This window comes from Bacillus rossius, chromosome 15, assembly GCF_032445375.1.
Source record: "Bacillus rossius redtenbacheri isolate Brsri chromosome 15, Brsri_v3, whole genome shotgun sequence".
Classification (NCBI taxonomy): Eukaryota; Metazoa; Arthropoda; class Insecta; order Phasmatodea; family Bacillidae; genus Bacillus; species Bacillus rossius.
Genome location: NC_086342.1, coordinates 38,835,017 through 38,861,531, shown reverse-complemented (window position 1 = coordinate 38,861,531; position 26,515 = coordinate 38,835,017). Strand labels below are relative to the sequence as shown.

At 38.8% G+C, this 26,515-nt stretch overlaps 1 protein-coding gene across 3 annotated transcripts in view; it reads right to left on the bottom strand.

Annotated features, from left to right (window-relative positions):
- The window catches only part of LOC134539382 (regulator of telomere elongation helicase 1 homolog), a 124,024-nt gene that overhangs the window by 10,909 nt on the left and 86,600 nt on the right, over window positions 1-26,515 (bottom strand). For all 3 annotated transcript variants that reach the window (XM_063381370.1, XM_063381371.1, XM_063381372.1), the window contains 3 exons: window positions 24,893-25,150; window positions 19,217-19,456; window positions 8,982-9,428 (listed from right to left, as the gene is read on the bottom strand). In XM_063381370.1, the coding sequence (XP_063237440.1) occupies window positions 8,982-9,428; window positions 19,217-19,456; window positions 24,893-25,150 (945 nt within the window). The remainder of the gene's footprint in view (window positions 1-8,981; window positions 9,429-19,216; window positions 19,457-24,892; window positions 25,151-26,515) is intronic.

Here is a 26,515-nt window from a genome sequence, read left to right as displayed (position 1 = left end):
TTGAAACCTTCGCGAACATTCTAGCACGGCCACGTGGTGGCCGGCCTCACCTAAGCCTATTGCGCCGTAAGGCTTTTGACTGTTAAACGACGAGACTAGGAGTATGTAAGGAGTTATCGTGCCTATGTGTATGCAAGGCCAATAAAACCCAGACGCGTAACTTGTGTTGTGATTGACCACGTGTGTGTTACCCGAGTACCTAGGGGCGTGTGGGACGTCTTAAGAGCCCACGGTAGGGATTAAAGCGTGCCCGACGCTGAGAGCGGGCTGTAGGTCTGGTTATCGCATAGGCAGTATTCGGGGGAAACGGGTCACGTCTCCACACGGGCGACGTCACGCCCTGGGATCGGAGTCTTGCCGGGTCCACGTGCCCCTACACGTGGTGGCGCCCATTAAATTACCGCCTAACATCGTAACAACAACCCTCGGCCACGTCAGTTTGTTTACTTCATTCATAAGTCGATTCTGCCAAGGTCGAAAATGATTATCGAACGCGCGATTGTCACACACGAATCGACTTAGTATGACGTCACGCATGCTTCACAAAATCTTTAAAAACAGTTGTAAATATTGTGTTTTATTTGGGAATTCTCCAAATTTGGCATATTTTTAGTGAGCTAAAATGGCAGACAAAGCAAAACGTAAAAGAAGTGGTTTGTGGTTATATTTTGAGCAAGGTGACGGCGAAGCTATTTGCTCGTTCTGCAACAAACGGTTAAAGACGCCGACAGGTTCGTTAGGCCAGTGTACATTGGTGTTTAAAATAATAATGCGTCAATGTACTCAGGTTGTCTCCTCAATATCAGATTTTACAAACAAAATTATTTTGTGACGCAATATTGTGTACAGATTTATGTCGTGCTGTGCTGTATTTATCAATTCGTACGTCCAGTTTTGTATGTAGTGAATTTTTTTTTGGGAATAAACCACGCCATGTTGTTAACCTTCAAAACACATGTACGGCGGTAAAATAAACGTCTTCAGGAGTAAACCGATGTTTATCTTGTTCTTAAGACTTGATAATAATTAAGTTGTGTAGTAACTTGTATACCATGTTATTATTTTCTTAAAATTTATTGCGGTAAATATATCATTTTCAAATGTAGACATTTTTGGATTTAGGGGTAAAATTATTATTATTATAATTAGTGCTACGACGAGTGCTAAAAAGTGACTCAAAATACGTCCATATTAAAAAAAATACATAAATACCGTGTTTTACGCATAATCATCGCTCATTTTATACTAAAATCAAGTTTGAAAAGTAGAGGTGTGACTTTTGTGCGAAAAAAAAATTTGTTGGGTAAAGTTATTCATAAAACCTATTCACGTAAATTACGTTCATTTAAATCTATGACATAACTACATTAATTTATTAGAAGTAATGTATAAGCTATTATCAGGCAAAAAAAAAGTGAAAATCACTCTCTATTTTATTTAGGAAGCCACTAATTTTGTGGTGTGTAATACAATGAGCTTTTGCACCTTTTACTCCTTTATTTATTACATGACGGTTTATTGCAAAAAAGCATTAAGTTTTTCGCATCATTAAATTAGTTTTTTTTTTGCTGGCTGGCAGCCTGGCGGGAAACGACGATAGTCGCCCCCTAACAACCAGTTATGCCCAAAACCCCCAATACGGACAAAAATGTCCAAGTGCCCGCCCTTGCTTAGTAGATATTTTCTACTCTTCCAACTCTTCTTCCTGAGCCATCCTTCTATTCCCGTAGCCAACCTGCATGTAATCAATGCATGAAATTTTGCATCCTGCATGTAAGTGCCCAGGGTTTTCCCTGTGTCTATGCAGGTTTTACCTGGGCCCAACTTACCTAGTTTATAGTCTAGGATAGTCAGTGAGAGGAGTTAGTCATGGCGCCAATTGCTGCCATGGCTGGCCAATCCCCTCCTAGCACACGATGCATGCACCCTCTCCCGCATGGCTAACCCCTGCATGATTAGAGCGTATAGGCTTCGGCCTCAGATGCACTTAGAGTCTATACATAACCCAGACCCCTCCCAAATACACTAGTTTTAATTTAGGTTAGGAAAAAAAAAATTAGTTTTGCACTGCCAAGGAGATAACTTAATATAACCAAAAAAACGTATTAACTAAAAAAACTTTGTATGAGAACCTCTAATACGATTTTTTATTTGCTGGTAGTTATGGGCCCGCCCAACAGATAGCGACACATGTCGTGTGAAACATGGTTTCAGTTTCCACTGTAAGAGTCGCACTTCTTTGACGGTTTCAAAGATCTGATGAAACACTTGAAACCCTACTACAAAATACCTGTTAGTACTACATTTTCACGGAACATTATTCTAGAACTTTACAAAACTGAACATAAAATGCTGGAGGACAAGCTACACAAAAGATTTGTGTTTAGATGACGATACGCAAGCCACATGCTGCCAAAGTCTTGCATTGACTACTGACAACTGGTCATCCAGAGCAGGTGCTGGGTACATGTCCCTTACATGTCATTACCTGACACAGTGTTTTCAGTATAAGTCTTTCACTCTGGGAAACACTGTTATGAAAGATTCTCACACAGGTGAAAATCTTAGACATGTTCTATCTGACATGTGTCAAAGTTGGCATATACCACCTCCCATGCAGGATAGCAATATAAAGATTTATATTGTCACCGATAATGCTAGCAATTTGCACACTGCAATTTCTGATACTCAGTGGAACCAAAGACAATGTTTTGCTCAAACGTTACAGTTGGCAATTCATGACGCAAAGAGTTCTACACCTAATGTAACCAGTCTCATTTCCAAATCCCGTGCAATTGTTGGACACTATAATCGAAGTCATGCTTCAACAATGAGACTGAAAACCCTACCAGAAACCATGAACCTCCCACCATTGAAGGTCATACAAGATGTTGAGACACGTTGGTGCAGTGAATTCATGATGCTCGAAAGATTAATATATTTGAAAGAGGCAATTGCTGCGGAACTGACAGCATCTAATTCAGACATTGAGTGCCTTTCTTCGTCACAATGGATATTAGCTGTAGGGTTTGTTGAGGTACTCAAGTCTTTTGCTGAGGCAACACAAGAATCTAGTGGAAATTCGTATCCTACATCATCAATGATCATACCAATGATTCATTGCTTGGAGGCATCTACTAATAATCATATAAGAAGGAATGAAAATGGCACAGTTATACCATTTGCTCGAAATTTGGTGAAATAAATAAAAAGTAGATTTCCTCTGTATAAAATGGACACTGTAAATGTTCTTATTACATTCACAGATCCTAGGTACAAACTTGCAGTCTTCAGTGAAAATGTAAAAGATCATGCTATAACTGTTGTGAAAAATGAAATATCAAGGTTAATGAATGTAACTAAAACCTTATGCATCGAAGAAGTGTCCCCTCAACCAACAGAACCAACATCATCTTCAGCAGTGTCACTGTGGGATGAGCATTGAATTTTGCTAACAGTGTGGAATTAGTAGAGACCTGCAAAATTTGCGGTTTCGATGGTCTTCAGGATAGACTGCACATACACCTGCACACTCGGGAAAAAAACGCAAGTTCATTGGCTGTCGACTTGTAAGTTGTCTCATTTGATTTGTCTGTGATTCGATCCTTCTTTGGTTGAGGGTTTATAACTGGTTGAGATTCATCCAGATGAACAGTAAGCCAATAGCAAAATTATCTAAGAGGTATAAGTGTTTGAATTCTAGCCTACCACCGAATGAATCCGCGAATTTTGCAGGTCTCTAGGAATAAGTAATCCTGGGTCAAACAAATATTTTATTTACAATAAGTAATACAATATTCGATTCGAAAAAAATTCGAAATTCAGGAATAATTTTGCATTCGATTCGAGTTTTAAAATGCTGATTCGCAGACCTCTACCATTTACCCAATGCAATATTGCAGGCATGGTGTGCTGAGAGTGATATAGGTGCAGTGGAAGCGAGGCAACAGACTTGGCATCAAGCAAACAATGAATACCGGTATTAATAAAACATGAATATCAATAAAATAAAGTAATTAAAATTATCAATTCTTACACTACCTAACTATAAATTCGTTATCTCTCAAGTTGCAAAGACAAAAATAAATACTGCATGCGGAAGTACACTTCTATCTGGCGATCTTAGGTTCAGAAGGTTCTGTAATCAGGTAACGGTCGAACCTCTCGCATTCTGGTTTTTTCCTGGCGAATACCTGATATGCACAATAACACAACTGTGCACATAGAGTGTACAGCTTATTATAACGTGCTTTAAATACCAATGTTCTACTGTATGGTAAACTAACTTTTTTTTTTGCGGTATTCCCGCTGAAACTATGTTGAAATTCTATGATCCAGTAAAACAGCCAGTCCATATTGGCAGCAATCCTGAATGAGCCGGATTAAAAAGCTTTGACTGTATACGTTGTTGACTGCCCAGCACGGAAAAGGAACCGAACAGCCCGCCAAGACGTCATGCAGCAAGCCCGACACGGCTGGCGGCTCGGGTAAGCATTGAGCAAGTGCGGTGAGTGTTTGAGACTCGGCACTTTCAGGCCAAACAGGCTTCACTAGGTGACAGGGTGTGATTTTGTGGTGGTTTCAAAGTTACAACAAAACCCTGTTAAAAAAATCACACTTAACAAAATTTCCTGTATAGCAAGTTTAAAATACTTAGCACTGGACCTATATACGTATACAAATAATATTACTCTTTTATTAAGTGTAAAAAATTTTAAGTACCTAGACCTTTGAGAAACTTCTTAACAGGGACTTTCTTTACGTAGCAGCAAGTTTTGGCATAAGAGTTTGCTCTGTTCTTGAAGGGATCTATACTATACTTTAGGGAAGCCGTCTAGTTAGGGGTGTGTTTGCTTCGTGAGGCAAAATGATAAGTGAGATGCTCCCTGGTGCTTCTAGCGCGGTATCTCCTCTAAGCACAAGGCTCTGAACTGGCGTGCAGTCTTCTCATCATGTATAGGTAGAGACCTGAAAAATTCGCTACCGCGATAACGCGAATAATAACGTGAATTTAAGCATTTTCACATGTAAAACGCGAATTTCTGCACTTTTAGTTGAAAACGCCTATTTATAATGGTTTTGGCACATTTTAAAGAAATTTTGTTAAATCCACCTAAAAATTACATATCAAAATAAAGATGTATCGTAATTAATTATACATACGTATATTTACAATGATTTTCCGTAAGTTCATTACTTTTCTAGATACTACGGTTATTTTGATTTCTTAGTTTAGTCGCCATCTTCCTTTTCTCAACGGTTGTTCACTTGTTGCACTATAAAAATAAAATTTGTCACGGGCTTGAAATATATTTATACATAATTATATAATTATAAAAATGCACTGTTCAATTTCTTTCGTAAATTGTTCTCATATTCTTATAACAATTTACTTTTATATTTTTAACGGTGCCTTTACGTTTGGGTTGAAAATAAATCGGCTGGCTAAGAATGTTTGAGATTTCATGTTGGTCACTCTGTTTTGTTCGTTATTTTCATTTAAACAAGTTTCTTCTGACAAAAACTTTAATACGTAAATTACGTTGTAGTATAATACGAATGACAATATTTACTGTTAAATAATTATTGAAATTAATTTTTAAACTTTCCTATACCCATATTTTAAAGTTATAGTTGAATAACACGAAAGAGACGTACAACAAGTATGGAACTTCAATCGTAACCTCAAAATATGAAATCCTACGACGCTGTAAACAAGTTTGCCGCGAAAACCAATTATTTTATCATCAACGAGTAACGTAGCTAGTGCAATTATTTATGAGGTGTTTGTTTTCGTTGTGGTTTTCTGGATTTTGAGCATTGTTTTAAAATAATTGTACAGCTAATGTTAAATTAAGTATAAAGTTACCCATATTTTGTTTGCAATGCCTAAGCCTCCCGTAAATGCGTGTATACGGGCGGAAGAATTGAAACGTTAAGGTTTCTACGCTTCTGACCCAAAAACGTTAATGTACAGACAATGCAGCTGCACAGTTACATATTAAAAAAGAGACAATAACAGGAGAAGTTAGTGGGGTCGTTACCACAACGCCGAAATACCATAATGCCGAATGTCAAAATTGACCACAACGCCGACAGCTAGAAAACTGCTGTGTACCACAACGCCGAAATAACAACTGAATGAATTTGTGTGTGTTTCTTAAATGTACCTAACGCCGAAATACCACAATCAAACCTAACTTAGCCTAGCCTAGCCTAGCCTAGCCTAGCCTAGCCTAGCCTAGCCTAGCCTAACCTAACCTAGTCTAACTTAACCTTGTCTAACCTAACCTAACCCTTGTAGCAGTCCTGCAATGACATTTTTCGGCATTAATGTATTTCGGCGTTGTGGTACACAGCAGTTTTCTAGCTGTCGGCATTGTGGTCAATTTGGCATTTCAGCGTTGTGGTGCGTTCCCAAGTTAGTTTTTGTAAACAATAATTCATAATTTTGTAAAAAAAAAAAAAAAAAAATCAGTACCAGTTTTAAAGTAAGGAAAATAATACCTATTTTTGAAAAAAAAAAAATAACACCTATTTTTCAGAAAAATAACACCTATTTTTGAGAAAAATAACATCTACTTTTTCAGGTCTCTATGTATAGGACAACCATGAGTAGGGGTATGCACTTTTCGTGTTTATTTGTTCACAGAATTCGAGGTTATTTTTCTGGAAAATCGGTGTTATTTTTCTCTGAAAGGGAGGTTATTTTGACTACCAAAATGGATAACAGTAATACCAATTTCATATACAAGTATCATGAAAATTGTTTTAATATCTACTTAATACACACCAAATACTAACTACTTAATATTAAAAAAGATGACATTAAAAAGGTATAATTGAAATTGAATGTCCAGTATTTGGAGAAGTATGAAGTCATTTCTCAATTCTTATTTAAATACTTACTGTAGCAGGTTTTGGCAATTTTGTCAAGAAAAGTAATTACGGTAAATTAACGCATTTTTGTTAAAACTATTTATTACTTCGGATAAGTATGTAGGCCTACGCCACGAAGTATTAGAGCACAACTACCACGCCACGCAAGTTCAATTCATACCGTTTACAAGTTTGTCGTATTCAACCACGTGCGGGCACGGCAGTAAACAGCTTTGTTTTGTTGTGACTTCGTGTGAGTGTGCGTGAGCGTGGCTGCGCGCGCAGCCTACCGGCTGCCAGCTGCACTGCTGCTGCTGATTGCATCATTGTGTGAGCTCAGCGAGTAACGTGTTGTGTAGCTACTGCGTATTTGTTTGATGTTTTGTGTACAAGTGTATCAAACTATACTCAAGTCTTTTCTTACATCGTTCAAGTTATTCAAAACATTCAATTTCGCCTCTATACATGTTTACACCGTTTTTCTTACCATAAATACTAAAAACATCGTCACATGTTCGCGTGTGAGAGGAAGCAGCGTATCGTACTCTATTTGAATTATGGCGGCCGGTTTGATTTACTAATTCTGCACCAGGTTAGGCCTACGTTACGGAATTCGTCAGACGTACGTATTTTTAGCATAGTTTAATAAAATAGTTTTGGATATCGGGTTTATTTGTTTTCAAACGTTAAGATTCGCGTAAAAATAGTATCCTATAATGTGGATATCGGGTTTATTCGTTTTAAACTGTTAAAATTCGCGTAAAAATGATTTTATTGCAAATTCGTGATTATTCACTTTAAAATGTCAAAATTCACGTAAAAAATTGTTTTATCGCAAATGCGAATTTTGCATACCCCTAACCATGAGATATGAACGGTAACCGCTACCCATAACATTATATGGTGGAGAAATGAAGACAAAGATGTAATGCAAGTCCCTCGAGTGTTTCTAAGAACTGTACCGCGATTCCATGCCTAAAAATTACTCTGAAAACATGCGTTTTTGTAGAATGTAATCGCCAAAACCCAGGTTACTGGGGACGTTTTGAGGGAAAGGAGTTGTGTTGTCAGGTTGGTATTTGTGTTTTTGTTTTTGGTATTTTTTGGAGGAAAAAAAAAGAGGAGGAGAGTGTAAGGGGGTGAAGGATATAAGATGGAAGTAGTATGTATTTTGTGGAAGGAAATGTGAAAGAAAATAAAGGTGATATAGTTTCAGAAACTGTGGTAGTTATTTGAAATAACAGTTTTAACCATTTTCACAATTATAAAAATTACAGTTTAAAAAAGAACCATTTAAACAGAACTACTCATAAGCCGTCGGCGTATAGTGATATCGAGAGCAGTTTCTAAATCGCGTGATTTCTCCTGAAGCACTGTCACCCTGTAGGCAGGTAGTGAGGTTCTTTGTGATGATAGTCCTGTATATATTACAATTTGCATGAACATTGTAAAATCAGCGATGCAGCCGGGTGTTTCGGCATCCCGACATCTGTGTCTCAAGTTTTGCCAAATTTTGCGGGATGAATAATTTCTGCATGAATAGCTGAATGACATGTTGTCAGTACATTACCATGACCAAAAATTTGTGTGTAAGCATCATCAAGTATATAAAAATTGTAAAGATGCCTGTTATCGCTACACTATTAGAGGTTCAAAATGGAAACACTTAACATGACTTTTTTTTAATTGTACTTACCTAGGGCTTATACTACTAACAAACCAAACAACAACAAAAAATAGTTACAAGATTGCTGAAAATAGGAAACCCATCAGTGCTGCATTTTTGTACACCAATAATGTGAAACAAAGACTAAATATGGTTTTCAATTATTCAAAAATAATAAAACTGTCATTTATACATAATCATAATTGCCCCTTAACAAAAGTGCACTGATTAGTAAATATGTATTACTTATTTAAGTTGAATGAAAAAAAATTTGTCTCACAAAAGAACAAAGGAATTTTTTTGTTGTAAAAAAAATTTCACGAAGCAGTGAACATAATTTTTTATGAAAATTCTCTGATGATTGTTTCAATTCTTTGTTAAAATTCTCAGCAGTTTTTGCACAATCCTCAGAAGTCAAGTGTTAGTAATCACATACCTCATTCACGTAATTCCGGGTCAGAGCCATTTTATCCGGATTCACGTTGTCGCCCGCTCTCTCCCGCGCCTGTCCCGAGTCGACGGCGCGGTCTTGTTTCAGGCTGCTCGAGGGCACGATCCTCAGCTTCCTCCTCTTGGGGACGGGCCCGCACGGCGCGGCGACCCTCCCCCCGGCGCAGCACGTGTCGTTGAAGTCGATCACCGGCGTGGGCCTGTCGAGCGCGTCGAACAGACCCGCGGCGTCGGCCCCGCTCCCGGCCGGCGCCGGCGACGAGTAGTCCTCGGGCGACCAGTCAGGGGCGCTGCTGCTGGCGCTCGTCGAGGGCCCCCGGGACGGCCCCCTGCCGCTCACGCGCCGCGCCGACGTGTCGAACGCAGCCGGCACGGAGGCGACGGCCCTCGTGCCTTCCACTGCCAGGTCCAGCCTCACCTTCGGAGCGGGCAGCTGGTGCCGGGCAGAGACAGTGACAACGCCATCAATACACAATCAGACATTTCCCAAATATCCATGTAACAAAAAAAAAATCAAACTCAACTCATAAAAAAACATTAAATGTTACAGTACCGCAAAATTATATAAAAAATTTACTTACAAATGCATCAAAAATTTCTGAATACCCGCCAAAAACGTAACTCAAATTTTATCACAATGTACACATATAAGTTCAAAAATTTCAGCTAGACAACTAACGTCCCTGGTATGTAACGCTTAGCTACATGATGCCTGTAAATCCTTTTTTTTATTGCAGTAAGATGCACCATCATACCGAATTTACTCAACTGTAGTACGTTTATTTTTTTTTGGTGAAGTTTCGATCAATAATGGAGTGTGGCATCTCATATTCACATAAATTAATCAATTTTTGTACATGATGTTCAGCTTACAATATTGTAAACTTTACAGACCTGCAGTGCAAGAGTTATTCAGAAAGATGGTAATTAATGTGTTAGCTAGGTCCATGCGAATATTCAAATTTTCAAATATCTAAACGAATACATAGTTTATTATTCATATTCAATTCAATTTTGAATACTAACATTTTGAAAAAACAAATATTTAGTCATTTACGAATAAGGCTGTGAGGGATCTCAAAATCCTGGAAAAATGTTGGTATCACAGATGATTTTCTCATTGGCAGGGACAAAATTTCCACAGGATTTTCCTAATGTTTTGGCATTACTTATGTGGAGCTTTTTGCTACATCTGACCACGTAAATTTTGATAAGACTAAAGTACAGCTGGATTTAACACAGTAATTAAAATCCATTACTAACACCCACGTATTTTAGGAAGAAAGTCCAGCAGGACATTAAAATAGATTAGAACTGATAGCATACCGATAAGGATAAATACATATCCATCAAAACACTGCATGGGTGTTAAAGTTGACAGTTTTCAATTCAGACTTGTATAAATCACATGAAAAACATCTGGTCGTATACACAAAGCAAAGACTCTTAAAGCCTTAGAACCTACGACAACGTTTTTCTGGTGGATAATAAACAGTAAACGATGACCGGATACAGGCCCATTCTCACACACTTAGCAAAGTGACAGCTACCAATTACACATACAGTATACTGGAACGAAAAAGAGAGGAATATTCTAAGCTGCTATTGCATTCCTACACTTTAGATAAAACAAGCCAAAAAATATAATCAATAAATGTTAATATATGTTAGTATAAATAATGATTTATTTCCACATATAAAAAAATAAGTATTAAATTCTTTTTAGGCCTACATCATATTTAACTATAGATTAAAACTCCTCACTGTACATTCCTTTTAAACCCACAACCCACAATCTTAAAGTTTCTTCACACTGTTTATTAAAATATTTTTTTTTACTGATCATATTTTTATTACCATGAAAAAATAATTATTTGTATTTTTCTTTCAAAAGTTGAATATTACAACTAAATTTTGCCTATAGTAATTGCAGCTGACTAAACCTAAAAAATCTTTCACTTTAGTATTATTTATTTAATTTCCGATAAGCCACTTCTCTACACATTTACTTTTTCCAGCAATATGTATTTGTTATATGTGAAAATACATTTTTAATGTGCGATTGCAATTCTGACTATTCGAATTCGATATTTGTATTTGAGAATAATTTCATTTGATACCCTCTTATCGCATAATCTTCGCACGCGCTTAATCGTCGCACCCGCATAATCGTCGCACCCATATTTTAGGGCGTCAAAATTTAGATTAAAAAAAAAACTCTTGTGTGAACGTCATATGATGTTTTTGGTCCCGCTATTAGATTCTGAGTACTTTGTGTAGTTATCTTTTCCATATAAAACGATGTATTTTAAAGTAGAAATCTATTATTTATTTGGACATTACTACTTATTTAATTAATGGAAATACGAAGTTGTCTGACGTGTAAATTTTCTTTTAAAGACATTTTAAACGTTATAACCTTTATTTGTTTGTCTGCGTCGCCGAGGTGTACCGCTTATAAAAATTTTGCCAATGCTAGTTGGCATTATTTATGTTTGGTTATGTTGCTACCCATATAGAGTGCGCACACGTAGTCGAATATTGATATCTCGCCGATAGCATGCGACACGCACTCTCTGTCAAGTTTCGAGTTAACTACATTTGATGGCCCGCACTCTTTCGTGGTGTGTACTACGACGATAGTTATGCGTTCGTTCAGACTTGCATTCGGTTCATAGATGTTTATCTATTTAAAGTTGAAGAAAGGTTTTTGTTGCATGACTTATTAATTTAAATTGTTTGGAGTGCTCTTTTATACTTCATTTTTTAAATAAACGTACTTTCCTTGAGTGGGTTTTGTTTTTATGAATAACTTTACCTAACAAATTTTTTTTTTCTCTCATAAACGTAGCACCCCTACTTTTCAAACTTTATTTCAGTATAAAATGTGCGACGATTATGCAATAAAACACGGTATAACATGCCTTAAAGGTTTCCTTTAAAAATTATATAGCATTTTCGATACTATTGTAGACGTCTACCAGTTTTTTTTTCCATTATATTTTTTCCACAAAAATACTGTTAAATGTTTCAATACTCCATTAAAATTCTCAATTACAAATACATATCTAAACATATACATATTATATTAGGCAGAAAAGATTTAATTTATGGATTAACTGCGAATGATATGTTTACCTTAAGAGAAGAAAAAAATGGTCACGAATGAAAAATAATGAGTACCGTGCTGACAGAAGACGTTTTGTTTAGTGCAGTAAAGCACCATCAAAAGTTTGGCCACAATCATAATTTTTCCCTTCTGTCACTTACACGCAAGACATAGGTAACATAATTTCCCATTTCCTCACCAAATTTTATCATTGTAGGGGATTTCAGTCATCGTAAATAATTGCAGCCGCAAAGCTTCGGTAATCATTGCAACATCCTTTTTTTCACATATGTATATACCGTATTCACTCGCGTAATGTCCGCCCTCGCATAATGTCCGCACCCTTTATTTATATTTCCTTAAAAGAAAAAAATTAAAAATTCGCATAATGTCCGCACCAGTCGTCTACGGCGGGCAACACAACTTTGGCCACCCCTAAAGGACGCAGTACGAATGGAAAGTTGACGCTCTGTAAACAAAGCCGTGACCTTGAGCTGTCCTTTCTCTCCTGTCCTGAAAGGGTGGGGAAATTCGTTGAACTGAACAAAGCACGGTAACGGCAAACACAGCTGACCAACACGCACGCAAGTTAAAGGCATGAGTTTCGCGTTGAGTTTTGTAGTGTAGAGTACAGAATGGGTAAATATAAATCCTTCACTGCGCGGTTTAAATTGAGAGTTGTTCATTATGCTGAAGAGCATGGGAACAGGGCTGCTGAAAGGGAGTTTGAAGTGCACGAAAATAGTGTTCGTCAGTGGCAGAAAATAAAAGAACAGTTGCAGTCAACAAATGCAACACGGCGTGCGTTTCGCGGACCCAAGGCTGGGAAGTTCCCAGAACTTGAAGTTAAAGTTTTAAACTATATACCTGAATTAAGAAGGCACACGTAACCACACTTATTTCAGTGTAGCGCGTAATTTTTTTAATGTTCCGGCGGGTGCGAGACAGTTACCGGTGGCAATTACAGCAAAGTAAACATGGTCTAAGCCGGGTTGTTTGCAAGCGATCCCGCAGCAATATTCTTTTAAAACAGCTAGTGAAACCCAAATTGATTTTAGATACGTTTGGTGCCTTTTTAGTAATAATTAAGACACAAAATTTTGTATTTTTCCTCGCATAATGTCCGCACCCCATTTTTTTGGCCAAAAATGTGGTCAAATTACTGCGGACATTACGCGAGTGATTACGGTATGCACTTTTAAACCACATGCAAGATGTCTGTTGTGTTTAACCAACAGCACATTGGAGCTTGAAGGATCTTTAGCTATGCAGCGTTGTCTTGAAGCATTGTCAAGTTCTGAATAATCCGTGCACCACGCTTTTAAACTTCCGAGTATATATATCATAGAGAGCTTACTCGTCTGTTGCTTGGAATCCATCATCTAAATCAGCTGATAGAAGACTTGTCTGTTATAAACAATCCGGCAGCCTGTTAACATGCTTGATGTTTTGTGTGTGCTATATTTATGAAAGATGGTAGGCCTTGTTTATATAAATTTCTTTTTCCTAACCTAGTAACATAAAATTAAAAGTGTGCGGGAGGGGTATAGATAGGGAAGACTCTTAAGTGTGTCTCAGGCCGAAGCCTATACGCTCTAATCATGCAGGGTGTTAGCCATGCAGGAGAGGTAGCATGAATCATGTGCTAGGCGGGGGATTGGCCAGCCATGGCAGCGATTGGTGCCATGACTAACTCCCCTCACTGACTATACTAGACTAAAACTAGATAAGTTGGGCCCAGGTAAAACCTGCATAGACACAGGGAAAACCCTGGGCACTGACATGCGGGGTGCAAAATTCATGCATTATGCATGCAGGTTGGTTACGGGAAACAGAAGGATGGTTCCGGAAGAAGAGTCGGACAGAGTAGAAAAGAGTCTACCATGCGGGGGGTTGTGGGCTTGGACATTGCTGTCCCCATTATTTGAGTGGCACTGCTTGTTTTGGGGGCGACTTTTGTCGTTTCCCGCCAGGCTGCCTGTCAGCTTAATTTAAATTAGAAGTGTGAAAGAAAAATAATTAATTAATTCTATGCTGGATTTAAACCCTGTGCTTATTCTAACATACCGCACAGTACTGCCCTGCAGGCCACCTCCCTAGAGTCGGAGTCTGATTTGCCTGTTTCCAAGGATTTCCGCACAGCACGGTATCTATGCTAGAAACAATGCTTATTCTAACATGCTTAATCTAAGTACCATGCGGTGCTGCCCTGCAGGCCATCTCGTTAGAGCCAGAGTCTGAGATTCCTGTTTTTCAGGGAGCCCCGCATGACGCTGAACATTAGGTATTTATTAAATACTAAAAACTATCCATGACGAACTACCAGAAATTCAAAAATTATGGGCGTAATTTTCCCACCAGTCCGCAACGGTGGGGTTGGGGTCCGGCCTCAGCTGTGCACAGCACGGCTGTAATTGGCTGGCTGCTAGGCCAATTGCGGTACGCTACGGGGGACGATGCGCAAGGATTGATTTGGGGCGTTTGTATTTTTCTTCCACGTCTGGGTCGTAATTCCCGAGCGAGGAAACATGTGGGTTTAAACTATTTACACACTTATCGTAAAAAGTTTGTGTAGATAAGTTATATAAGTCTTGAAAAGTTACCAACTCGGTTTCACGATGCAATGCTTCTACAGGGCAGTACACTGGGGCGTCTGTAGCGATTCAAATAAACTTGTTCTGAATTCTCTGTAGTTTTATCAGGTGTGTGGGGGCTGCAGTTGCCCAGACAGGGGCTGCATAAGTTATAATAGGGAGGATGTGAGCTTTGTAGAGCAGTAAGCCTGTTTTAACCCTGCTGCCACATCACATGCTCATGACTGGGTACAAGCCTAAGCTTTTGTTCGTTTGACGTCTATATGGTGGCGCCAAAGCAGTTTCTTATCCATGTGGACGCCTAGGTATTTAACCACGTCCTTGTGTGAGATGTGTTTGTCGAACAAACGCATTTACGGCCTGTGATCTGCAGGTGAGAAATTTTTGAGAGTAAACAAAACAGCTTCTGACTTAGTTGTGTTTACTTTTATACGCCAGGTCATGCATGCACCACTGTTGAAACTCAGTTAATTCGACTTGTAGCCTGCTTGTGGCTAGTTGGAGGTTGTGGGACCTGCTATACGGCACCGTGTCGTCTGCATAGCAGCCCGGTGTGCGGGGCGTGGCATGTCCCTGATGTATATATTAAAGAGAACAGAGCCTAGGATACTTCCGTATGGCAACTGTATTACCACTCATCTCTTAGAAATAATTATGCCACTTAAATATAAGTGTATTTTATAAAAATTTATAGGTAAAACATTGCTTGGAAAAACTACGGATAAAAACTAATCTTTGTAATAGATATTTTCTTTTGAAAAACCCAAAAGTACGTAAAAATATCCAATTTGCATTAAATACAGTAAAGTACTGTTATTACCAACAAACTAAATTAGTGTTTTAGTTCAGTTACTCAGCCGATACACGATCACTGTCAATAAGTTACTAACATTAACACTTGATGCTTAATACAATGAAGGTATTATACTAGTGAGTGGGTGTATGATACAAAGCAAAGTCACTCTGGTTAGCAACATAGATGCATGAAAGCTAATACTATTAATTTATGTAATGGCTTGGAAGGAAATCACTAGTAAAAATCATAAAAATTATTTATGTGGAAAGTATTGTTAAATAAACGTAAAACTAAATCGTCAAGAATCAGCACTAGACTCAATTATAAATATAATCAATTTTTTTTTTTGCAGATGGGTAGATGGAGGGTGCGGTAACTCTCATTTTGGTTTAAAATACTTAAATGACATATGCAGGGTGGCCACTATATTTGATATACAAAATTCCAGGTTTTCTCCAGGTTTTTCCAAGGTTTTTTCGAGATTTTCCAGGTTTTGCAATACCGTATATACTCGTGTATAGCGCGCCCTTTTTTCCCCTCAAGTAAAGGAAAAAAATAAGGATGCGCGCTATACACGGAAAAAAAAAAGTGAGTAGATGAGGCGGGGAGGAGTGGAAGTCGTTAACTGCCGGTTGACGGGTGACGTTTCTGGCCAGCCCCCCACACATACGCACAAGCAACAAGGCCTCTCTTTCACACACACACACACGTGCACGCGCAAGCTCGCAGGTCTCTTGTTTATTTTTAGACCTCCCCCTCTACAGCTAGTAAAATAAAAGAGAGAGAGAGAGAGAGAGAGAGAGAATGTTGACACCAGTCCCCCTCCCACTTCCTTCGCTTCGTCGCAGCTGCTACCGGTGAGTCATCTACTCCGTGTCACATTCCTGCCTGCCTCTCTTCCTCCCGCCCACGTACCAGTTGTGACGATACAGCGCTTCATTATCTTGCGTCTACACAGCAGAGTTTAAGTATTTTCCTGACGCATCACCACACATCAATTTAAATTATCATTTGTTTCATACGTAATTACTTAACAGGTACCACAAAATGTTAGTACAATTTATTTACGGGAAAAAAAAAATTTTTTTCTTTGGAATTTGTTGCAAAAATCGTGGTGCGCGCTATACACGAGGGCACGCTATACACGAGTAAATACGGTATATGTATAGAAAATTACATGATTTTATTTATGTAATACATAATACAAAGCAAACATTTTAAAACACGGGAACTTTATAGTACTAAATATAAAACAAAAATGCACAAAATGTGATACATACCTAACGAAAAACCCAGATAACAGTTTATTAAATATATATTTGCCACCTAACTTTTAACCTTATTTTTTGTTTCAAATTTCTTTGTCTATGAGAGCTGTCTGTTTTAAGGCATCACTAATTTTTTTTGACGTTTTTTGCCTCAAGTTCCCTGAGGTTCTTTTCAGCTTGTCTTTTTTTTTTAACTTTTGGAACCAAATATATCTGGTATATTTTGTGCATATTAAACAGGGCACACCACTGGCCAGATGGTGGTTGTTTTCATTCAAAACGTGGCTAAAGAACTTGCATGGATCAGGCTGAAAACATCAGGCTATACGTGTAAGTTATAAGGAATCTTATTATCATGAATTGAAATGATATGTTTTTCGAGTAGATATACACAGCGACCGACCGGATTACACAGCGACCGACCGGATGCTCACCCGCGTCTTGTTTTAACTGTCGCAGCGATGTTTATTTTGACAGCTCAAGCAATTATCTTTTCCTGTGGGTTGATAGAAAAAGGTCGCTTCACCCAGCATAAAAAAAGGGGCTACGCCACTTATTCCCCACGCAGGAAACACACTGGCTGCCATCTGCCATCCCCCGGATTTCCCCCTTCCTTTCATCTAACATTCCACGTCTCGCCTCTCGCGCGAGCAATAACGAAGCAATGTAGCAGTTGCACCATGCATTGGGCCGTGTTTATGCTTGCTTTGGTGACCGCAGGAGATCCAACATGCTTTTATTCAGTATATTCCCTTTTCATAGGACCACTGCTATTAAAATACATTAATATTTAAGTTTGAAAGCTTGTAAATTCCTTGCCAGAGATGACTGAACTCTAGGTAACTTGGTGTGAAAAGTGGTATGTTTTGACATACTTTTTTTTGGCGGGTTGGGGGGGAAGGAGGGGTCCGAAAATATTTACTACCATCTTCCCCCTCCCTCAACTCTTCAGTACCCTATTCACAGTAGCCAAATTTTACAGGCGAAAGGAGGGTGAAAAGAGCAGTTTCTCACTGAAGGTTTTTCAAAGGGGAGGGAAGTTGGAGTGTTATAAGGGAGGACACTAGATGGTTTGTGTGAGCTAGCCTTGAAGAATGTTACAGAGGGGGCTACCGCTGCCGCCAGCCAGCCCGGCGAGCTTAGTGTGCGCCCACTCGCGTTGCGGAAACTACCGCTGCCATATTTCTAAAGGAAATGTCCCATTATTTTTTTTGTTATTCTTACATGAACATTATTGGAAGTGTTAAAGCCAACACAAAAATACGTGTGTGTTAAAATTAAAAGATTTTAATGATCTTTTATTGTGTTTTTTTTTTAATATTTTTTTCTGATTTTCACATTTTGGTCAAAATTTCCAATTTTTTGACGGTTCCCGAGAATGTATTCGTAAAATCACTGCTTCGTTAAATCCGGTGTTCATGAAATCGGGGTTCTGGTATACATAATTATTATACATTTAGTATTATTATTTTACAAATTACCAACATTAAAGGTACGTTAATGCGGAAGGTTTATCGGCCAGCCTCAACACACAGCTGCGAATATTCATAAAAAAAACGTGCAGTGTCATTAGTCACTGGACATATTTGACAGTTTATTGATAAGCGATGGATTACAAGACGTCGTAGTTTATAACACCGCTAAACTGTTGGAAGCTACTAGTATAAATTAAAATAATAAAAGTGCAAACGTAGGACTTCTTTGTTATAGGAAGCATTGGCTTCATCCTGAGCAGGTTGAGTGGAAAAAAATTCTGTAACTTGCAGGTTTCTTGATTGGTTATTCATAACTCTATTGTGAGTCTTAGATTTGGCAAGGCTTGTAAATGCTCCCCTACCCATCGTATCAATCTTGAAACTTTTATTGCATATCTTGCATCTCGCACAAGTTCTGTCTTTCGCATTCTCAGTAGCCCATGGAAACTCAAGACTCATAACGACAGGAATACCTAGTAGACATTGCCTCAATGGCTTCCTAACAAACTGCACAGCATAAGACTAACATTGCTCGAAGACTTGTACTGAACAGAACAAATTAGAACAACACCCCGCGTTGCACACCGTAGTGCGGTTCATATTCCCCCTCCCCCTCCGCCTCTTAGTGACGTATTGCGTCTATGAGGAAAGAAGAAACATGACACGCCTGGGAACACTATAGTCGCTGCCAACATGACACTGTATAGATTTACCGCGTGATTATCAGACGCAGCAATGTACGTCTTATATAAGTTGTGCGCATTTACACCGCAGCATTTGCCCAGGAAAGAAGTAAAATTCCAGACAGTTTCCCGGTTTTACCCGGGCCCTTTCAAATTCCCGACATTTTCCCGGTTTTTCCAGTTTGCCCGGTTTGGTGGCCACCCTGCATATGCACACCCTAAATTCTAACCTGTGTGTGCATTTAAGTTTAAGAAAGTCCTAACAACTGCTGTAAGCACACGTTCCTAGGATTTACCGTGCTCTCCGCTACTGTGAAGAAGTTCTTTACGACTCTGACCGCTTCCCCAAAGTTCCTGAACACCCTGATGTGGGGCTGCATCCAGGAGGACAGCTGGCGGGGGAAGGACGACCGGCTGAACCGCATGTCGCACAGCAGTATCACCCCGTAGTCCTGGGCGTGCCTGATGACCCGGCCCACGGCCTGGTTCACCGCCCGGGACGCCTCCAGCTGGTACCAGCGGTCCCCCGACAGGCCCTGGGGAACAACCCGTCAGCTGGGACACCGACATGGACTCTTCACATTACATACAGGTTTACCGTGTGAGTAGCCCTCCAAGAGCAACCTACAGCACAAAAGAAGATAACATTTCAACACAATAACGTCTTGTAAATAGATGAACGCCGGCTGCACGCACGAAAAAAGCACGACTCACTGTCACGTTCCACCTGAGCCGAGCGTGCAAGGGAGAGCGCGGAACACGCGACAGAGAGGCACGATCGGTTTGTGACGCATCTATCTCTCTTCCACTCCGTCGGCCGATGCATCCAAGTGGAAGAGAGACAGCGGCAGCACACAACCTACACGTGAACTGTTTTGTCAACTGTTTATAAAGTGAAGTGAAAAAGTTAATGTGGTTTGTATGCAATTTATCATCAATGTTTTCTTATGACATTATCATGTAAAATTATCGTCCGTAAACCGAAATTACAGACCAACCCCCCCCCCCCCCCTTTTTTTTTGTTTTTTGATAATGTTATGTTACGTTAATTATTTTATCCTCTGCACAATTTTTCTTTTCCCATTTGTATTAGCGAAAAGATTAACAGTCATAGCCTTTTATATATTCAAATCATACAATGGAGTTAACGAAGTTTAAAAATGAATACTGAATATAAATGAAGGCACTGTATTTACCCCCCTGAAAAGTCACCCCTATAATTTGGGTCATAAAAATTCAAAATTTTCACCATAAGGACCGCCCTCGAGTATAGGCGCACCATAGTCTTCAGTAGAGTTTCCGTGTCTCAGCTGATTGGTGCGTAAGAAATACGGCACTGGGTTTAACCCTCGGTCCTCTTTTGTATTTGCTTTCTGTGCTACTTCATTACAGTAGGAGAGAGTGAGGCTGCATTCTTCCACCCACTTATCTCTCTCTCTCTCCTGTCGCCCCCCCCCCCCCCCCTTCTTTAGAAACCATCCTACAAACAAAAAGACAAAGAAGGCTACTATTTTTTACAACTGTATATCCCTTCCCCGGCTATAGTATTTTTTTTAACGAGTCCTCTTCCACAATAGAATAAAGGCAGTGCGCTACCCTGTCATCAGTTCCATGCCCACGGCAGGAAAAGGGGGGGCGGGGGTTTAGAGGAACATAAAACACCGTGCTTTAAACTTCCTGGGCCGAACTTATCTAGTTTTTAGTCTAGAGTTAAGAAGTGAGGGGAGTTAGTCATGGCGCCAATCGCAGCCATGGCTGCCCAATCCCCTCCTAGCACATGATGCATAACATGCTTCCTCTCCCGCATGGCTTATACCCTGCATGATTTGAGCGTACAGGTTTTCAACCTGAGACATACTTAAGTCTCCCTCCCTAACCCAGACCCTCCCCAACACACTTAGATTTAGTTAGGTTAGGAAAAAAATCAGCTTTCATAGCTTTGGAAACAAAGGTTTTCTACGTTTCAACCTCCAAAAAATTTGTCCAGAGGTGAAAGGTCCAAAGTTTACCGCTGCTTACCTTGTGCGAATTACTGAAAAAGTGCAGGTAAGTACTAGATGACAGTGACATACAGGAGTCCATTTAAATGCTTCCCATTTAATAGTTTTAATGCATACTCTCCATAAACTTACCAAAATAATCTAGAAACAATATTATACACATTCATGTCGAAAATGTTCCACATGTTAACATTAAAGGTAAGATATAAATGGACTAAGGAATAAAATACGGTTTTTCTATCATAGACAAGGACATAAACACCAGGATCACATAAAAATGAAGAGTCCGACTAATAATCACTTTAACAAAAGTTGTTGCAGATTTCAAAGGCTTTTAAAGAAAAGAAATACCCCAACAAATCACAGTCCAGACAGGTACTTCGAGGAGTGTAAGCTCGCCCAATCACGCTGGATCCAACGGCAGTTAAAATTGTTCCGTGCTGGTTCTAACAGACGGAAGAGTCCTCGGGGCGGGCCCACAACCGACTAATACCTTCCGGTAGTGAGGGATATGGAGAGCAGCTAGTCACAACTTTCAGTCTCTACATTCTGGCATGAAGTCTAACCGGTGACAACTGAGCAATCGTGCCTGGTTTGCCCGGATATTCCACACTGCAACCCCTTGAAGTGAACCAGACACTAGGACAGAGCCATGAGGGCGTAGGTAGGAAGAGTGTTGCAGGTTGTAACAACCAAGGCTTCTGCCCTACAACCTTTATAAATTATATTTCTATTAAAGAGATATTAGGAAAAGATTATAATATGATTAGATTTTCTGTTATGATGAACAGCTGTTTGCCTATTTGGTGATATTCGTACGTTTTGATAATAATTTATATAAGTTCATTTTTTATTACTTCTGATGGTTTACTTATATTTATTTTGAAAAAGCCTCTTAAATTCATTTTATTCCATTTTTTTTGCTGATTGGTCAAGTTTCCAGGTGTAGTCATTATTTTTATTTACCTATTTTGCTATTATTTTTTGTCTGAAAGCACGATGATGCGATGTGATGGTAATTTCAGTGCGAGAGTGAGAAAGAGAGAGGACCGTGATGCCCTGAAGTGCCAGAAAGAAACAGAAAACAAACAGTAGTTTCCTGCCTAGCATGGGATCTCAAGGACAAATGTATCATCACAATTGTAAAGAGACAGAGAAGAGAGAGTCTGTATGTGTGCAGAGTTTCTTCATTTAGTGTAATTTGTGCCCTGATTGGCCGTGGGGACACATGGGCACCTCCCTCTGTCAAGGATGGAGGTAGTCAGGTTGCCCAGTAGTCTCTGTGTGGTCATGGTACAGAAAAATCTGTCAGGTAGTGGCTTGAAAATAAATAATAAACTAATGTAGATATTTAAAGAAATTTTCACCGAAGCGGTTGAGATGGTGCCAATTTATAAACATTTTTGACTTTATTTAGAATTTGTTGACTGCAGTCATTGGTATAACCCTGCAACGAGACATAGAAATTTGTTTTTGTCATCATTCCAAGGACAGAGTTGTTGGCTTGTACCTTGAAATCAGTGTGCAAATTCTGGACATAATTTCGGTAATAAATAATTCTTTCATCACACTTTCAGTGCCATTTGCAGTTTGAATTGTGTTTTAAAGCAGCAAACTTTATTGGTAATGATTTTTTTTGTGGATAATCTGGAACATTGCTACGGTCAACACTGTGCTATGTGTAGAGTCAAGATTTTGTGGTGTTATTTTAAGACAAATTTCGGTGTAAAGAAATAAAGATTTTGGTGTTATATGGTTTTATTTTTTTTGCTCAAAATACCCACGGCAAAATTTTCTTGCTTTTCTGTACGACATGCTAATTTATTAAAACAAATATTAATAAACACCAAAACCTCATGATCTAATTACAATTAAGTTCATTTGCAAATTCATAGATAATTAAGTTCATTTAAAAATTCATAAATTCAAACTTTTAAATAACTACTAAAAATTTCACGACTTAATTACAATCACATACACTACGAAATTACACAATTAAGCACTTCCAAAGTTACTATTAAGACGGTTTTATTGAAATGCTATCATAGTTAAATTTTCTGCATTTTCTGGAGTGAGACGTTGTCTTCTGTCACTAACTACCAGTGAGTACCTGGAAAATGAACGTTTTGCATCAACATTTGATGTTGGGAACCAGATTGCCCTTAAACTGGCTTGAGCAAATTCACTGTAGTCCCCTTTAAGGGAGCAAAGTACCTTTGCAACTTCAATTTGGCTTGTTTCTGTCAATGAAAGTTCATCCTCAATTATTTTTTTGAAAGCAACATAGCCATGTATCAATGGGAAGATGGGAAACAGAAGGCAAGTTATGCGGAGACTTCTGTAGGTTTGCATCTTCTATGCTAACCCTACTCACATTTCTTGGGTTGAACTGCAAATTAATGGCATTAAAGACTCTTAGACACGGATGTCGTTTAACAGATGAGTTTTGCCTCAAACGCTTATGTTTCTCACTCGCGACATGTTTCACAAGCGTATCGCATCTCTCGTAGTCTAGCCTGCAGTTACAGAATTTGCACATTAAAATTTTATCACTGATATAAAATCCTTCTCTGGAAAATTCTTTCGATCGGTCACTGGCAGAAACCTTAGTTTTAGGCATTATCAAAAAATTTTAATCACATAGGAAGAATTTAACCTCTCAATACGCAAAAACTTGCCGTGCTGGAAAGATCAAAACAATGGAGAATAGATGCGAATACAAACGCATACCGAATACCAACATACGTACGTGAAAATTAATACCGACATAAACATGATTTATTATTTACAATCGTTACGTTAAGCAGGGTTAATTTTATTTTCGTAGCCCACGTACTTTATTTTAAATAAACAGTAAAAGCAATTCGCTTTAGTGTGTAATATTTTAATGATTAAAAACGTAATCTTAGAAAAACATATTTTGGACGTTTGTTATTTTTGTATTTACAGAAAGTGAACGGTGGCCATTTTATCATAGTTATCAACATCTTAAATTATTATGGTACACAAGATTACCGTTTAAAGAAAATATTACGTTAATTCCAAGACTTCATTTTAAAATCTATAATGAATCACCGTCGCATATAATATATATGGCTGCTAGTTACTGTAAGAAATATTTGATTGTGCTGAAGGTAGTGAATTGTCCTTACAGAATGGGGAAAAAAAACGTAAATAATCAGGATAGACGAACTTTCGTGACATATCGCGGATTTCGCACAATTTTGTTTTATTTCGTGTTTTCAAGCGGTTTTCGGTGTTATTTCGTTTTATCGCGCATTACCATATAATCGTGGCTCTAGCTATGTGACTTTTTTGTCGTAAACATTAAAAGCAATATTTTTAGGAAATTTGAACAGTTTTTTCGAACCCTGCAAATTCTTCAAGTGTTAATGATGAAACAGTCGGACCAAGTATAGTTAGTTGAAGGTCTGACTTGTTACAAGGTTTCCACCCTTCCCCGGAGTAACAGAGAAGCAATCAGGATGACAACTACGTAGTTGTAAACAAAGTGAGCAACTGCCACACTTTTAAGGCAATTGCCTACAGAGCCAGTAACTCTAGCTAACAGCCCAGGAGACCACTGGGCTCCCAACAAGTCTCCAACCAAAGATGAAGGTGTCTCCAAGGGCGAGAGTTCAGTCCGGTGGCTGACCTCAGTCAACGTGGGAGGCGGACCTTTATTGCTGCCGAACTACGTCCTTGAAATCCGAGGGAAAATAAAGTGGGGTGGCTGTCGCCCCTCCTTGCTGACTGGGGCACGTATCCTCCTCATATCCCGTCAGAGACTGCCGAAAGGAGCGTATACGGCGGGAAACAAGGTAAGATTTTAAAAAGGGAATATTTCCTGACCTAGTAACACAAAAAATGGTTCAGGACATCACAGACACCCTGAACATAGATATTCACAACACAAACAAGCTTTCGATATGTTTGCCAAACCACAATTCAGCTTATTTTAAAGTTACTCACGTTTTTTGACTCCTTCAACAACTCGTCCAAGTAACTGCGTTTCAGCATGACCCGCGGGTCCTTGCACGGAGGGAACGGGAGTCCGGTGACGATGACTCCCCGCCCGTTCATGTCGGCAAAATCCAAGCCCTCCGACACCTTCCCTCTGGTCACTGCCATGAAGCAGGCCCCTTTCACATTGGGATCAACTATCTTGGCGTAGTACTCGCTGATAGCTGCCGCCAGGCCGTCTTGCGATTGAGGCTCGGCGAATATCGGCTGTCAACCAGTCTTCATGTTACACACAAACAAACAGTTCTTTGACAGACGTGCAGGTGAATTTTTAAAAATTATGAGAAAAAAAACTGCTACAATACTACTGGGAAGATTACCTAAATGAACTGGGCTAAACATCTCACTGCCTTGAAGCTTGTATCACACAATGGAAGGTTTCGTACAGGCTCCGCTTGAAGCTTCCAGAAAAACTGCTAGCCAAGCCTCCATGGCAACAGGTAGGGTTGTTTCTACGGAAGAAACTATCACACGTAGATTATGAGAATGGTTTTATTATGATAGTTAATACTTTTTTGTACTGCATAAACACGGATGTTTCTCATAATTGTCGCATGATACTCTACTGCTTCTACAGACCACATGCTCACCACATTTCAAATCAATAATAAAAAAACTTTCTATCCCTCCAAAATAAATTACCATTTTTCACACTAGGTGCACACCACCACTTCATTCTGATTGGATAAATTTTTTAACTTCAAACACGACCAATCACAAGAATTTACTAGTGGTGTGCGGGATCCCGAATTTCGGGAAAAGTTTCGGGAGGGCATTGCTTTTTTTCCCGCCAGGAGGGAATAATATTTTTCCCGGTATTATGGGAAAAAAAAATTATATTTGTGACAACGGCCCGTTTGGCCTACAATAAAAGGAAAAATAAAGAGATTGCTTTACGGTTTAATATAGATAACCCGTTTATTAATGAAATTATTTTTTAATGTCAACGTATATCCATGGGAAAACAAAATCCCGGAAAATGATATACATCACGATCTTCTAAACTTACATAACTGACTTAAATAAGCAGTCGGTCTGAAACGCAACACTGAACGAGACATTACTTTAATAGTTTGCCGCATTATTGGTAAATCCCGTGTATATTGCATATTTCGTAATTTTATATTAGTATTAATGTTTCTGTTTACTGGAATGAAATTGTATCACACGTCTAAAATTATTTCATCAAAAAATCAAGACAACAAACAGTGACGTAATTATCAGGGACAGCTGCGATTGGCCAGTGCGTCACTTATAGGCGGGGTTACGCTACAGCCCACATGAGATGGCAGCACCATCAGTTTTTTTTTTCCTGTGAGACGTAAATGGTGAAAATAAGATTAAATTGAATAATTTAATTTTCTAATGTTTATTTGAGGTCCACAATATTAGGGGAATTTTACATGGGCACGTAGTAATACAAAATTATGGTAATATATTTTGTCATTTAGTTCACGTTACATGTTGGTTGTTTTGTTTGGTTGTTTTGTAAACATGGCTGAAGAAAATACGCGTATTTGGAACTATTTTGCTAGAAGCAATGATAAACTTAGTGCTAAATGCAAGACATGC